Source organism: Acartia tonsa, chromosome 3 (genome assembly GCF_053477335.1).
Source record: "Acartia tonsa isolate MP-2025a chromosome 3, ASM5347733v1, whole genome shotgun sequence".
Taxonomy (NCBI): domain Eukaryota; kingdom Metazoa; phylum Arthropoda; class Copepoda; order Calanoida; family Acartiidae; genus Acartia; species Acartia tonsa.
This window is the reverse complement of record NC_137262.1, coordinates 28822066-28835250: the sequence shown is the minus strand read 5'-3', so window position 1 is coordinate 28835250 and position 13185 is coordinate 28822066. Positions and strand designations below refer to the sequence as shown.

Sequence of the window (13185 nt, the reverse complement as noted above, 5' to 3'; positions counted from 1 at the left end):
CATAATAAAATAGTAGCGTGCAAAGGTTTTTGAAGTGTGAATAAACATTTTTTGCAGGTTAAATGGGAAAGCATGACTTTTAATTTTAAGGAATGTGCTGACACTCCCGCGGGCCACAACCATTTATTTATACTTTTTTTACCTTAAATTCCTAGATGAAAGACATAAGCTTAAAATACCAAATTTTGTTTACAATTAAGTGTTTTTACGTTGATGTTTTTTTATGGTGGCGTTTTCTGAGAATGTTATTGTTTTTAGGAAAATTTCCCGAACTGATGAGAAAACCTCCAGCATTAAAGTTATCGACATGACTGGGAAGGAAGAACGTATTCTAAAGGGATATCAGGTACTACAATTTCACATTTACATTTTCATACAACGATTTGTATATCAATAAGTAGCGCGGTATTTACAATTAATACAATTTTAGTGAATATAATGTAAATCAGTACTAATTAAGGCATATATTGTCTAAATATACCTAGTATATTATGATTTTTGAAATCAGTCAAAAAGAGCAACGTTTAATAAGCTTAAGTGAAAAACGGAAAGACAGACGTGCAGACATTATTTACAGAGCAACTGCATTTATTTAATATCTTTTAAATGTAACTTAAAGATGCCTTTTTTTTGATACATTTAAAAAATTTAAATCAAGACAAAATACCTATATTATTCCTCGAAAATAAGTGCCAATAATTTATATTTAAAAAACAATTTTCTTTTAATAATATGCTCTTTATAGAGTTTATACTAGTTTGTCTTAGTTTGCAAAGCACACCGCTCTCTATGTAGTTCTCAATCGCATTTTGTCCCCTTCATACATGCATTCTCAGAAGCATATCATCATTGTTGCTTGACCACTAAATGACCGTTATTTATTTTTAGTCCATATCCGGTCAGCGGCGACCGGACGAGGACGGTGGGGCCGGTTTTTCCACGAAGCATTCTCTTGGTTCGGCGGCCCAGGTCAAGAAGAATTTTGAACTGCCGGAGCTTATCCATAATCTCAACCTTCTTGTGGATATGTGTGAACAGGTGAGAATTTATTTAATTCTTACATAAAAGTTTAAAGATGTCTGTCTTTCTGTACCGAATGATCTCGTCAACAGCTGAACCGATATCGTCCTCCTTAGAGAAAATGACCCACCCCCCAATAAACATTTTTGTTTTTAAAACACATATACACACCTCAAATGCCCTGTAGGCTTCTAGGAGCGAATCTGTTTGTATGAAACTTTCTTCAAAATAGATAGTTCAGTTACAAAAATAAATTAAAATTAGCTGCGCTTATTTTATTTTCAACTAATTTAAATTTTCTTCATAAAAGGTTTCTTTGGATTTTTTACCCAATTATGTTACAAAATATCAAAACGATTCTTATCATAGAAAATAAAATCATTAATAAAACGATTCAAGCTTATTGTGAAATTTCTACTCTATTCTAGAAAAATCACGCAACCTTGGATAACAAAAATATAATTTCCCTACTATTCTAGAATATCCACGAAACCTCTTATGACGCAAAATTTTGTTTTTCAACTCTGATTGGTCAGAATTATTTTAGCTTGCTTCCTATTGGTGGGATAACTCTAGAGCTTTCTAGCGTATTCCTATTTCACCACTGACAAGTATATAAACTCAGTACCGCGTAAGATGCGACAGTTACTATTTAATATTAATAGTGAAATCATCAATACAGAAAATCAACAAAGATATATTCCATCATGGCAAATATGTTTGTCACAGTTAAAGCCGTAATCTGCGATGCAAATGGACAAGAGAGTCAAGTCAGAAAGTTTGTAATTGACAAACAGATCTGTACATCATTCGGCTATCTTGTCAATAAACTAGAGCAGCTGATACCCGAGTTGGCAGACCACAAGTTTGATATAACTTGGAGAGATGAAGAGAATGATATGATTACCATGTCAAATGATGAAGAATTAATGGTTGCGCTTCTGGAAGGCAAAAAAGATTATCTCTACATTTTTGTCACCAAAAAGCGAATGAATACTGCTAAAAACAACATAAACAAGGAAGGAGATATTCATTATGGTGTGAAGTGTGACAGTTGTTTGGCTGCTATTAAAGGTAGCAGATACAAATGCTTGGTCTGTCCTGATTTTGATCTCTGCATGTCCTGCGAGATGGCTGGAAAACACAATATGCACAAAATGGTCAGGCTATTCAAACCTCTGGAAAAGACCATAGATGAAGAAAGAAAAGTTCCAACCAAGTTGACTGTTAAGAACATTAATGGATCTCCAGTTTATTTACTAAACATGCCTCGCAGAAAGTTTCTGAGCCCAGAGAAAGATCTTAAGAACAGAATTCTCGCCAGTAGACCAAGAGATTCTTCTGTTTATCATCTACCCAGCTTGAGAAACGACTGGTACCCGAAGGTTGCGAAGAGTCATAGACATGCCATGAAAAAAGTAAGGCCGTCTACCACCAACTACCATAAGAACCTGCCCTTGGAGGAGCTTCTGAAGGGTTGCTGTGCTAATCTCTGGGACGAAAATGAGAAAGAAAATGCGACTTCTAAGAAATCCACCAAAACAGTTAACACACCAATTATCAAGCCTGTTTCTACAACTAAACCAGAAGAGAAACAAGAACTGTCTTCAGATGTCAAGAACATTCTAGCACAAATGTTTCCTGGCATAGAATTCAATGTTGTGAATCCTGCCAAGAAGTTGGCTGAAGTTCCCAAATCACCAAAACCTACAGAAGTTACTGAATCGAAGACTGAGAAAACTGTTCCAGATGAAATAAAACACCAACTTGCTCTGTTGGCTCAAATGTTCCCTGGCGCAAACTTTTCTGTTGTTCAAACAGATCAAGCTGCAAATCCCAAAACCTCAAAGAAAGCTGAAGAACAAATTGTCCCACCTCCAATAGTAAAAGAAGATAAACCTGAACTGGCCGATGATGTAAAAAATCTTCTAACACAAATGTTCCCTGGTGCAAAATTTTCCTTTGAAAAGAAAAATGAGTCCTCCAAAGTCAATCAGCCATCAAAGCCCGTTGAACCACAATCTTTTAAGAAAGAGACAGAAAAAGAAAAGCCCCAGTTAGCTGATGATGTAAAAGTCATGTTGTCTCAAATGTTTCCAGGCGCAAATTTTACATTTGTTGACAAAGAATCAGATGAGAATGATGAAAAGACTGCTGACAAAGTTACAGAAAATGACATTGAACCAGCAAAGTTAGAAGAAGACAAGCCTATATTGGCTAATGATGTCAAAGTTATGCTGTCACAAATGTTTCCTGGAGTTGAATTTAATTTTGTAAATACTGACACTGCACCAAAAGCTAACCCAACGCATGTTGCATCAGCAGAAGAAGGTAAAGAAATTCAACCAGCTGAGTCCAAAATTACACAAACTGCGTTAGATCCAGAAAAGCCTGAGTTGGCTGAAGATTTGAAAACTATGTTGACACAAATGTTCCCTGGTATTAAGTTTTCAGTCATTGAATCTAATACAGATCAAGTGAGCTCTGAAAACAATGCTGCTAAAAAGACCCCAGAAAATAGTGATGATACCGGGCCATCAAATGAGAATATCAACACTGAAATAACAGCAGCTAATGAGACAGTGAAGACAAAAGACAACCTTGCTGAGCTGAAAGACAGAAGAAGCCCTGTTCCTTTGACAACACTCGCAGCATTAACAGCCCTAGCCCACCCTGAGTACGTGAGTATCACTACAACAGCACCCACTACCCGCAGCTATCCTGCCACGCCAATTACCAAGAGCAAAATCAATGAGGAATTGGACAAAACTATGCCCATTGATGTTTATCCTTTTATGACAGAAGATGTTTATGACGAAGAAAAGGCTCTTGGAAATGAAGCTGATAAGAATACTGAAGCACTGGCTGCCCTAGAGGCTATGGGATTATCCAATGATGAAGGCTGGCTGACTAAGCTAGTAGAGGCAAAGAATGGAGATGTGCAACAGATTTTGCAAGCTTTAACGCCAAGCAAATATGCTGAAAGGTGCCATTAATAAATATTTTGTAAATATTGTAATTTTTGTAAATATGTTAATGATATTTTTTGTTTATTTGTCAGAGCTTTATTTGAATAAATATTTGAATACTTATATAAATTGCGTTCATTTTTTGTGTTCGTTATCCTTTGTATCCATATGACAAGGATAACATTATCCTAAAGTAGCGCGCAAAAATTAGAGTCTGTTAGTTTTGAGTATGATTAAAGTGATATTTTTTTAAAGGTAACTTTACATACATATATAAGGAAAATAAACATATTTTAAACACATTGTATTGTTTTCTTAGTTTGCTTTTTAGTGTATAAGTTCATCCTTTAATATAGAAAGTTATTGTTTTTAGTAGGTGAAAAAAATTCTTATTAATAATTTTTTTGCACATGAAATATACCTACATTTTTTAACACTAAAACTTAAAATAAATTATAATTTAGGAATGTGTATAGAATATATGTGGATATTAGGACAGGGGAAAAATACATCGTTAATTTAGTCTGCTAATATGGACCTTTTGTTGGTCAGTTCGTCCATCAAGTAGGAGGGAATATCGTTATTTTAGTCAGCTGCGAGCTTTTCTTTATCTCAGTACATGAAAACCTGGTGCAACATCCAAGTAATATTATTATCGATTGTTTAATCAAACCTTATTCAACCGTTTTCTAACATTTAGGATATCATCCAAAATGACCGGAAGCTAGCGCACCACAAGGACCGCGTGACCGTCCTGGAGACTGAGGGCGCAAAGCTGTCTGAGCTGGTAGAGAAGGAGAAGGAGCAGATAGAGAGCCTGGAGCAAATCATTGCAGTGATTGACAGGTGATGTAGGACTCCCAGAGATATATTGGAATTTTTTTAATTTGCCCCTTTTTTCTGCCATTAAAAATTACATTTTATAAACGTTTCAGCAGTTTCTCTCTTTTTTTACTTTTTTACTTTTTTTGGTGGCGAGGATGGAGGTATAATAGTTTCATTAGAGATTAAGTATCTATGCTTTGTTAATGACGAAAAAGTAAGGGATACATTTGAATACAAAGGAAAATGGGGAATAGTCACTTTCGCTTCATCGCACCTTAAGGGGCGATTCGTCGTATTTTTTAAATGACTGTTTATAGGTTATTTTTGGTTTGGTTAGGTTATATTGGGTTAGGTGATTGTCCCACAGGGTTAGGTAATTGGCCCCACAGGGGCTAGAAATAGGAGAAAAGCTACTGTGAAAAATACGAAGAATCGCCCCTTAAGGTGCGTTGCCACGAAAGGGACCATACCCGAAAAATGTAAAACAAAGTTTAAATGTTGTTAATAGCATAAAATTAAAAATCATTGAACTGTAAATTTTTACTGGTATTGAAAGTTTTAGAAATTCATTCATGGTCTTAAAACTTAAGGGACTTCTAATTTAAATTTTTATATGTTGTTATCAATCTAAAAGTGTCAAACGTTTCGACCAAAAATTTTAATGTACAGAAGTGCTGATTTTTTCAATATTATTAGGGCTGTACATCAATTTATTGTCCATTGTCCTATCCCTGAAGAATTTAAGATCCCTGGTTAAAATATAAGTTTTAAAAGTTTTAAAAAATTTATCTATATTTCAGGTTAGAGAAAAAATTTGTTGAAGGTTCCTTGGATATGGACCTTGCTTTAAAAGCTTTTAAAAAATTAAAAGAGGAATTCGGAAAAGAATTTCAAGAATTTGAGCTGCAGGTATTTTTAAACATTTCTAATTTGTGCCACCCTCACATCATTTCTTCATCTTTGGTTGCGTTGCTTTGGACAAGGTTTGTTTTAGTTAGATAATGTGTTGGTTACAAAAGGTTAACAAGGAAGCTTAATAAAAAAGTCAAATAAAATGTGTTAGATAATTCGTAATTAAACTTAAACTTATCTTCCCACCATTTAAAAGCACAAAATAAAAGCTAAGAAAGGAAAGATAAGCTGTCTTTCATTTTCCTACCACTGCAAAATGAGGAAGGGATATTTTTGTTTTCAAACATTACTTATATTCAAAGTTACCATTTTTTGATGGGCGGAAAGTTCGAGGCTAAACATGTTTTCCTCTAAAATAAAATAAACAATAGTCCATCTCTGCTCTGTAATAAATAAGCAAAAAAAGATAAGATCCCATGAACGGCAGAAATTAAGCGCAACTTATTTCAGTATGTTGCCACAACAGTGGTGGTGCCTCTGGTGAAGAACTCCATGCTGGACTGGGTCCCCCTGGCGGGTAAAAATGAAAGTATTCCCCACCTGACCACCTTCACTCAGTGGAGAGATATTCTGGATGATGAGAGATATAACTACATTAAACAGCCAGGTATAGGAAGTTTTGTTTGTAAATATCAATCCTGAAAATAAATATATTCTTTTCTGTAATAAGGTAACCTTTCGTCTTTTTTTTTGGGCCTTGGGTAACAAATACTAGAAAATTTCATCAATGTTTACTTATCATTTTTTAAAAGGAAACCTCAAATATTGAAAAAGCATGAAATGAAAAAATGAAAAATAATAAAAAAAGAAACATTTTCTGATTTTCCTATATTACGTTATGTTTATGTTAAAATCTTAAACTTGAGACAAAAAAAATTAGTAGGTAGGTACTTTAAATAATTCTCATCATTTAGCTGCCGGTGAACCTATGCCAGCCTATCACAACCTAGTTTGGGAGGCCTGGGTTCCAATTGTACGACTTGCTGTACAAAGATGGCAATCAAGACAGCCAGATCCTCTTATTGGTAAGTATAAATTGAGTATGTTATTTTAAAATTGTGGTAGAAAAAATAGATATACTTTTCAAGTACCTAACTAATTTTTTAGATATTCCTATTTTGATATAAAATAATATTTAGAGTATTTTTTATAACTTTAATTTTCGAAAATATATATAAGAAACTTTTAAAAGCGCTGGATTGCCGCAGTTAAACTTTTTACTACATTAATGCAACTATCAGGGGCGTCCAAGCTTTAAATTTTGGGGGGGGTAAAAAATTTTTAGGGGGGGGGGGGTAATTTGTTTTTGGGGGGGTAAAATGGCGCGCGAAGCGCGCCGCAAATTTTTTTTACTCCCCCCAAAATTTTTACCCCGGGGGTAAAATTTGCTTGGGGGGGGGGGGTAATTACCCCCCCTGAAATCTGTTGGCAGGGGTAAATTTACTTTACCCCCCCCCAAAATATACCCCCGGGGTAAAATTTTTTGGGGGGGTAATTTAAATTTTATTAAATATATAGTATAAAAAATGAATTATTTACCCCCCAAAATTGTTTGGGGGGGGGTAAATACCCCCTCCAAAATGGTTGGAGGTGCCTACGGCAACCCCAGTGTAGGGGTAAATTTTAAATGGGGGGGGTAAAATGATAAAAATTTTGGGGGGGCTAATCGCCCCATTACCCCCCCCCCCCCCCCCTTGGACGCCTATGGCAACTATCATTTAATTTAAAGAGATAGTTGCATTAAGTGCATTTTACGAGTTTGGGTACCTTCTAAGTGTTCTTTTTTAGAATATGATATAGGTATAAAGGTTATCCAATAAGATAATTAACTTGTACCAGGTTGTTTTTGTTTTACGTCCAAAAATGTCTAACTTGTGATGATAAAAGTCATATTTTCATAAAAATGATTGCAAGCATAAATTACAAGAATAATACCTATACAATAAGCTTTATAAGTTTTCTAAAATTTTCCGATTTCTTTATGGTTAGGGTCAAAAACATAATCAACATAGGTATCTAACAACCTCTATGAAGAGTTTTAAGCCCTAATTTCAATATCGGCAAGCGGAAATGGCTCCAAAAATACCCTAGGAAATGTGAAAAATTAAGAAATTCAGTACATTTTAGATTTTATTAATATATGATTAGATTTAAACAATCAATGTTAAAAGAATATTAAACTGTTATTCAAAACAATATTTCATGCCAAATGTCATTCAACAATTAAATAAATTATATTTTCTTTTATCGCAAAAACAATTTTCAGGGGCTCTTTATTAATAGAAAAAGTCCATCTAACCGTCAATTTTATTACCTTTAAATAAAAATAAATTTTTCAGCAAATTTTAGTCTAAAAAATAACAAGCTTTTTTGTCTGTAGCAAAGAATCTTTCCAACAGCTGAACCAATATGGTTCTCCTTAACAGTTAAGCTTCTTATAGGTCCCGGGAAGGTTTTAACTATTTTGTGGTAGGTTAACTCAACCCTCCTAATACAAATTTAACCCCCCCCCCCCAATAAGAAAAAAAATACTTTTCTTTTTAAATCTTAAAATAAAAATGGGAGGGAGGGTCAACCCCCCCCCTCCCCCACTCATGTTTCCCTAGAGGCCTCTAGGGGCGTAGCCGCTAGTATTTACGTAAATTAATAAGAATGGTGCTAAAAACAATTAAAATTATTTCTTTAGCTGCACTACTTTGGATATTAACGTCCCACATCATGAAATGAAAGTATTATATTAATCAAATGATAAAGGACAATTCAGATTGGTAGGTAGGCGAAGCTTTTTAATAATTAGAGTCAGTCCGTCTGAATGTCTGTCCATCACGGTTGGTAAAATCCGTATAGACTTACAAGTTAATGTTCTATTAATTATGTTCTGACACCTCTACAAGAGTTATTGTTCGTTTGTCCTTATTTCTAATTTTAGAGCTATCTGTGTCACTTTGATCATTGTCACTTAATTCACTTAACTATTTTCTTTTTTAACTAACCTCTTTAGTTATTTTTTTCTTTGTAATAGATTCACCCCTCTTAGTTTCTTTAATGTCCACAGTTCCGAAGCACAGATCACTAGGGGGACCATTTGGATGTAAGATCTTCTTCATGTATTCAGTATCAGAACTTGGAATCTAAAAAGTAAAACTATTAAAATTTTCCATACAATTTAGGTATGCAACCGGTTTCTTTAATAAAGTACAGTCTTAAACTAGTATTGAAATTATTATATTGCATTGTTTTGCATAATTTCTTTGACATTGACATATAAATTTATGCAAAACCTCAATGATGACACACAAAATTAACCCCTCTGTAAATAACTATAAGTAGTTGAAACGTTTGGATACTATACTTAAAGACAAAACAATCAAAATTTTATAAAAGTTAAAAATAACGAATATGAAAACGTTATTATAAAACTTTGGGGACTAGTGTAATAAACAGCAAATGTCCTCTCCCCCCTGACTGGAAATAGTTGCTAAATAGATGCTAATTCTCTGCAATGCTTGTTTGAGAAAGGTTCAAGGATAGGGAATAGTTAAACTTAAAGAAACTTTTCTCGCACAAGATTTAACTTTTTAAAAAGTTTATTAATTAATTTTCTAACCTTACTGTCGCCTGGACAATTGCATGCAACATGAGAGTGTTGTTCAGCTGGACACTTAGCTGTTGGCTTACTGAAATATAAAAAATATTCATTTTATTATCAAATTAATCCTTGTTTTAATTAACAAACTTATGATTTAAATAGGTAAGTAAAAGAATATTAAGAGAGTAATTATTTGTTGCATAGTAATATAGACAACTTTCCAAGGAAATACAGTGGATATTAATTGGTCTCGAAGCTAATAGCTATATTGGAATAGTTATTTTTTACATTGTAACTTTTAAATTTGTAGAAAACTAAAAACAATAGATGCTAGACATAATTTTCTAGTATAGCTTAAAACCGGATATTAATCAGTTTTGAAGCGATACTAGAATAATGTTTTTAATTTTTCCTACCTCCAAATTATCTCTGGGAGACCACAAGAACATGTAGTTACATTAAACACTCGTATTAGTTGGGCATCGACAGCTGCAATCTTTTTTTTGTTGCTTTCTTAAATCGGCAGCATTTCACATCACTTAAGAAATTACATAAAGAAAGAACAATGTTTTTTTTTCAGATTTTAGTGGTAGATTATTGTGTACTTTACTCCATTTTTCCATAATATCGGGGATAACATAATTTTTAACAATATTACGTTCATTCAAATTTGGATTTTGACAATAGTTTGAAAGTTTCAAAATTTCACTAAACGTAGGAGGCCTAGTATTCTTTAATTTTTCACCAATTGGGTTATATTTGGAACACTTATCTCGAGTTTTCGTTTTCACTATTTTATATAAAGATAATTAACATTTATTTGTTTGTTTTAAATGTTTATAATTCACAATAATGGATTGTTTTGCTTCCGTTGTTTGGTGCTGATTTGAATGTTGTTGTTTTTCTCTGTCTTTGTCTGCTAGCGTTAGCGCGTTTCAACCAATCAGAAAGCGCCAATTGTATGTAGAATTGTATGCGCCAATAAGAAGTCATAAGGATAATATAAATGTCGTCTTTGGTAAAAAAAAAATAATGTAAGATTTTTTTCAAATTTTGTCTTTTCATTTGCAGTTCCGGGCCTTTAAAAGGTCAAAAATAAAAAACCTAAAAATACAAACATTTTTTTTTATTATCTTGATTATGTTTTTCACCCTAACCCTTTGAAACTTAAAAACTTATATATCTTACTATACAACATATATAAGGGGGGGGGGAAGTTTGTACACTTATAGGAAATGAAATTCAGTACCAAAGTTTGGGAGGGTACTGTGGGCTTGTTTTTAAAGTTATCAACCTAATTCTTTTTGTAGGCTCTCTTATATGACTGGATATACACGTATTTCTTTGAAAATTGAATTTCGGCACTTTCCTTCTAGGGGCTTGTGGAGCAATAGACCCCCCAAAACACTAAAAATATGAGTTCTGAACTTATTTTTAAAGATATCAACCTGATTTTTTTTATAATACTTTTTTTTAACATAACCGAATCAACGAACCATTACAGATTTCATTTTGGGACTTTCCTTCTAGGGGCTTGTGGAGCAATAGACCCCTCAAAACACTAAAAATACGAGTTCTGACCTTATTTTTAAAGATATCAACCTGATTTTTTTTTATAATACTTTTTTAACATAACCGAATCAACGAACCATTACAGATTTCATTTTGGGACTTTCCTTCTAGGGGCTTGTGGAGCAATAGACCCCCCAAAACACTAAAAATATGAGTTCTGACCTTATTTTTAAAGATATCAACCTGATTTTTTTTTAATAATACTTTTTTAACATAACCGAATCAACGAACCATTACAGATTTCATTTTGGGACTTTCCTTCTAGGGGCTTGTGGAGCAATAGACCCCCCAAAACACTAAAAATATGAGTTCTGACCTTATTTTAAAGGATATCAACCTGATTTTTTTTATAATACTTTTTTAACATAACCGAATCAACAAACCATTACAGATTTCATTTTGGGACTTTCCTTCTAGGGCTTGTGGAGCAAAAGACCCCCAAAAACACTAAAAATATGAGTTCTGACCTTATTTTTAAAGATAACAACCTGATTTTTTTATAATTCTTTTTTAACATAACCGAATCAAAGAACCATTACAGATTTCATTTTTGGACTTTCCTTCTAGGGTGTAGTGGAGCAAAAGACCCCTAAAACACTAAAAATATGAGTTCTGACCTTATTTTTAAAGATATCAACCTGATTTTTTTAACACTTTTTTAACATAACCGAACTTGGTAACTTTTACAGATTTCATTTGGGACTTTCCTTCTAGAAGCTAGTGGGACAAAAGACATGCTGTATTTGTTGCAATTGAAAAACCAATCAATAACTAATAGTTTTCTTTTTTTACACTGAATACTTAATTTTTTTCAATTATGTAGATAGTTTTTGACTTTTTTGAATTTTTTAAAATTTGTTAGGATACATCATCATTTTTAGTCTTTGTACAGTATTTCTATACCAAGTATTATGAAACCTTAATCTAGTTGTCTTAATGTAATTTTTTTAAAGAATACTACATAATATTTGAATATGACTGTGAATTGATTCAAGCGCATTTTCATTGGACCCTAGAAGGAAATCAAAATCTGTAATGATTACATAGTTCATTTATGTGAAAAATTTCACATTAAAAAAATATTTTTAGTGTTTTGCTTCACTAGCTTCTAGAAGGAAAGTCCCAAAATTAAATCTGTAAAAGTTACCAAGTTCAGTGTTAAAAAAGTGATTTAAAAAAATCAGGTTGATATTTTTAAAAATAAGGTCAGAACTCATATGTTTAGTGTTTTGGGGGGTCTTTTGCTCCACTAGTCCCTAGAAGTAAAGTCCCAAAATGAAATCTGTAATGGTTCATTAAGTCAGATGTTAAAAAAGTTTTCTTTAAAAAATCAGGTTGACATCTTTAGAAATAAGCTCAGAACTCCTATTTTTAGTGTTTTTTTGGAGTCTTTTGCTCCACTAGCTCTAGAAGGAAAGTCCCAAAATGAAATCTGTATTGTTTCGTAGATTTGGTTATGTTAAAAAAGTATTATAAAAAAATTGGGTTAATATCTTTAAAAATAAGCTCAGAACTCATATTTTTAGTGTTTTTGGGATCTTTGCTCCACTAGCCCCTAGAAGGAAAGTCCCAAAATGAAATCCGTAATGGTTTCTTAGTTCGGTTATGTTAAAAAAGTATTATTTTTAAAAAAACAGTTTGATATATTTAAAAATAAGCTCAGAACTCATATTTTTAGTGTTGGGGTCTTTTGCTCCACAAGCCCCTAGAAAGAGAGTCCTAAAATGAAATCTGTAATAGTACGTAGATTTTGGGGGTCTTGCTCCACAAGCCCTAGAAGGAAAGTACCAAAATGAAATCCGTAATGGTTTCTTCAATTTTCTTTTAGTGTTTTTTTGGAGTCTTTTGCTCCACTAGCTCTAGAAGGAAAGTCCCAAAATGAAATCTGTAATGGTTCGTTGATTCGGTTATGTTAAAAAAGTATTATTGAAAAAAATCAGGTTGATATCTTTAAAAATAAGGTAAGAACTCATATTTTTAGTGTTTTGGGGGGTCTATTGCTCCACAAGCCCCTAGAAGGAAAGTCCCAAAATGAAATCTGTAATGGTTCGTTGATTCGGTTATGTTAAAAAAGTATTATAAAAAAAATCAGGTTGATATCTTTAAAAATAAGGTCAGAACTCATATTTTTAGTGTTTTGGGGGGTCTATTGCTCCACAAGCCCCTAGAAGGAAAGTCCCAAAATGAAATCCGTAATGGTTTCTTCAATCGGTTATGTTGAAAAAGTATTATTTTTAAAAAATCAGGTTGATATCTTTAAAAATAAGGTCAGAACTCATATTTTTAGTGTTTTTTGGG

At 33.0% G+C, this 13185-nt stretch overlaps 2 protein-coding genes across 4 annotated transcripts in view; one reads left to right on the top strand and one right to left on the bottom strand.

Moving 5' to 3' along the window:
- Nucleotides 1-13185, bottom strand: part of Phf5a (PHD finger protein 5a) — a 164722-nt gene that overhangs the window by 19477 nt on the left and 132060 nt on the right. The window lies entirely within an intron of this gene.
- The window catches only part of sip1 (septin interacting protein 1), a 32518-nt gene that overhangs the window by 12894 nt on the left and 6439 nt on the right, over nucleotides 1-13185 (top strand). For both annotated transcript variants that reach the window (XR_013877521.1, XM_080153477.1), the window contains exons 9-14: nucleotides 259-346; nucleotides 889-1038; nucleotides 4690-4835; nucleotides 5615-5723; nucleotides 6177-6333; nucleotides 6641-6751. Coding sequence is in view for 1 of the 2 variants with exons in the window: in XM_080153477.1 (XP_080009603.1) it covers nucleotides 259-346; nucleotides 889-1038; nucleotides 4690-4835; nucleotides 5615-5723; nucleotides 6177-6333; nucleotides 6641-6751 (761 nt within the window). In the remaining variant the exon portion in view is untranslated. The remainder of the gene's footprint in view (nucleotides 1-258; nucleotides 347-888; nucleotides 1039-4689; nucleotides 4836-5614; nucleotides 5724-6176; nucleotides 6334-6640; nucleotides 6752-13185) is intronic.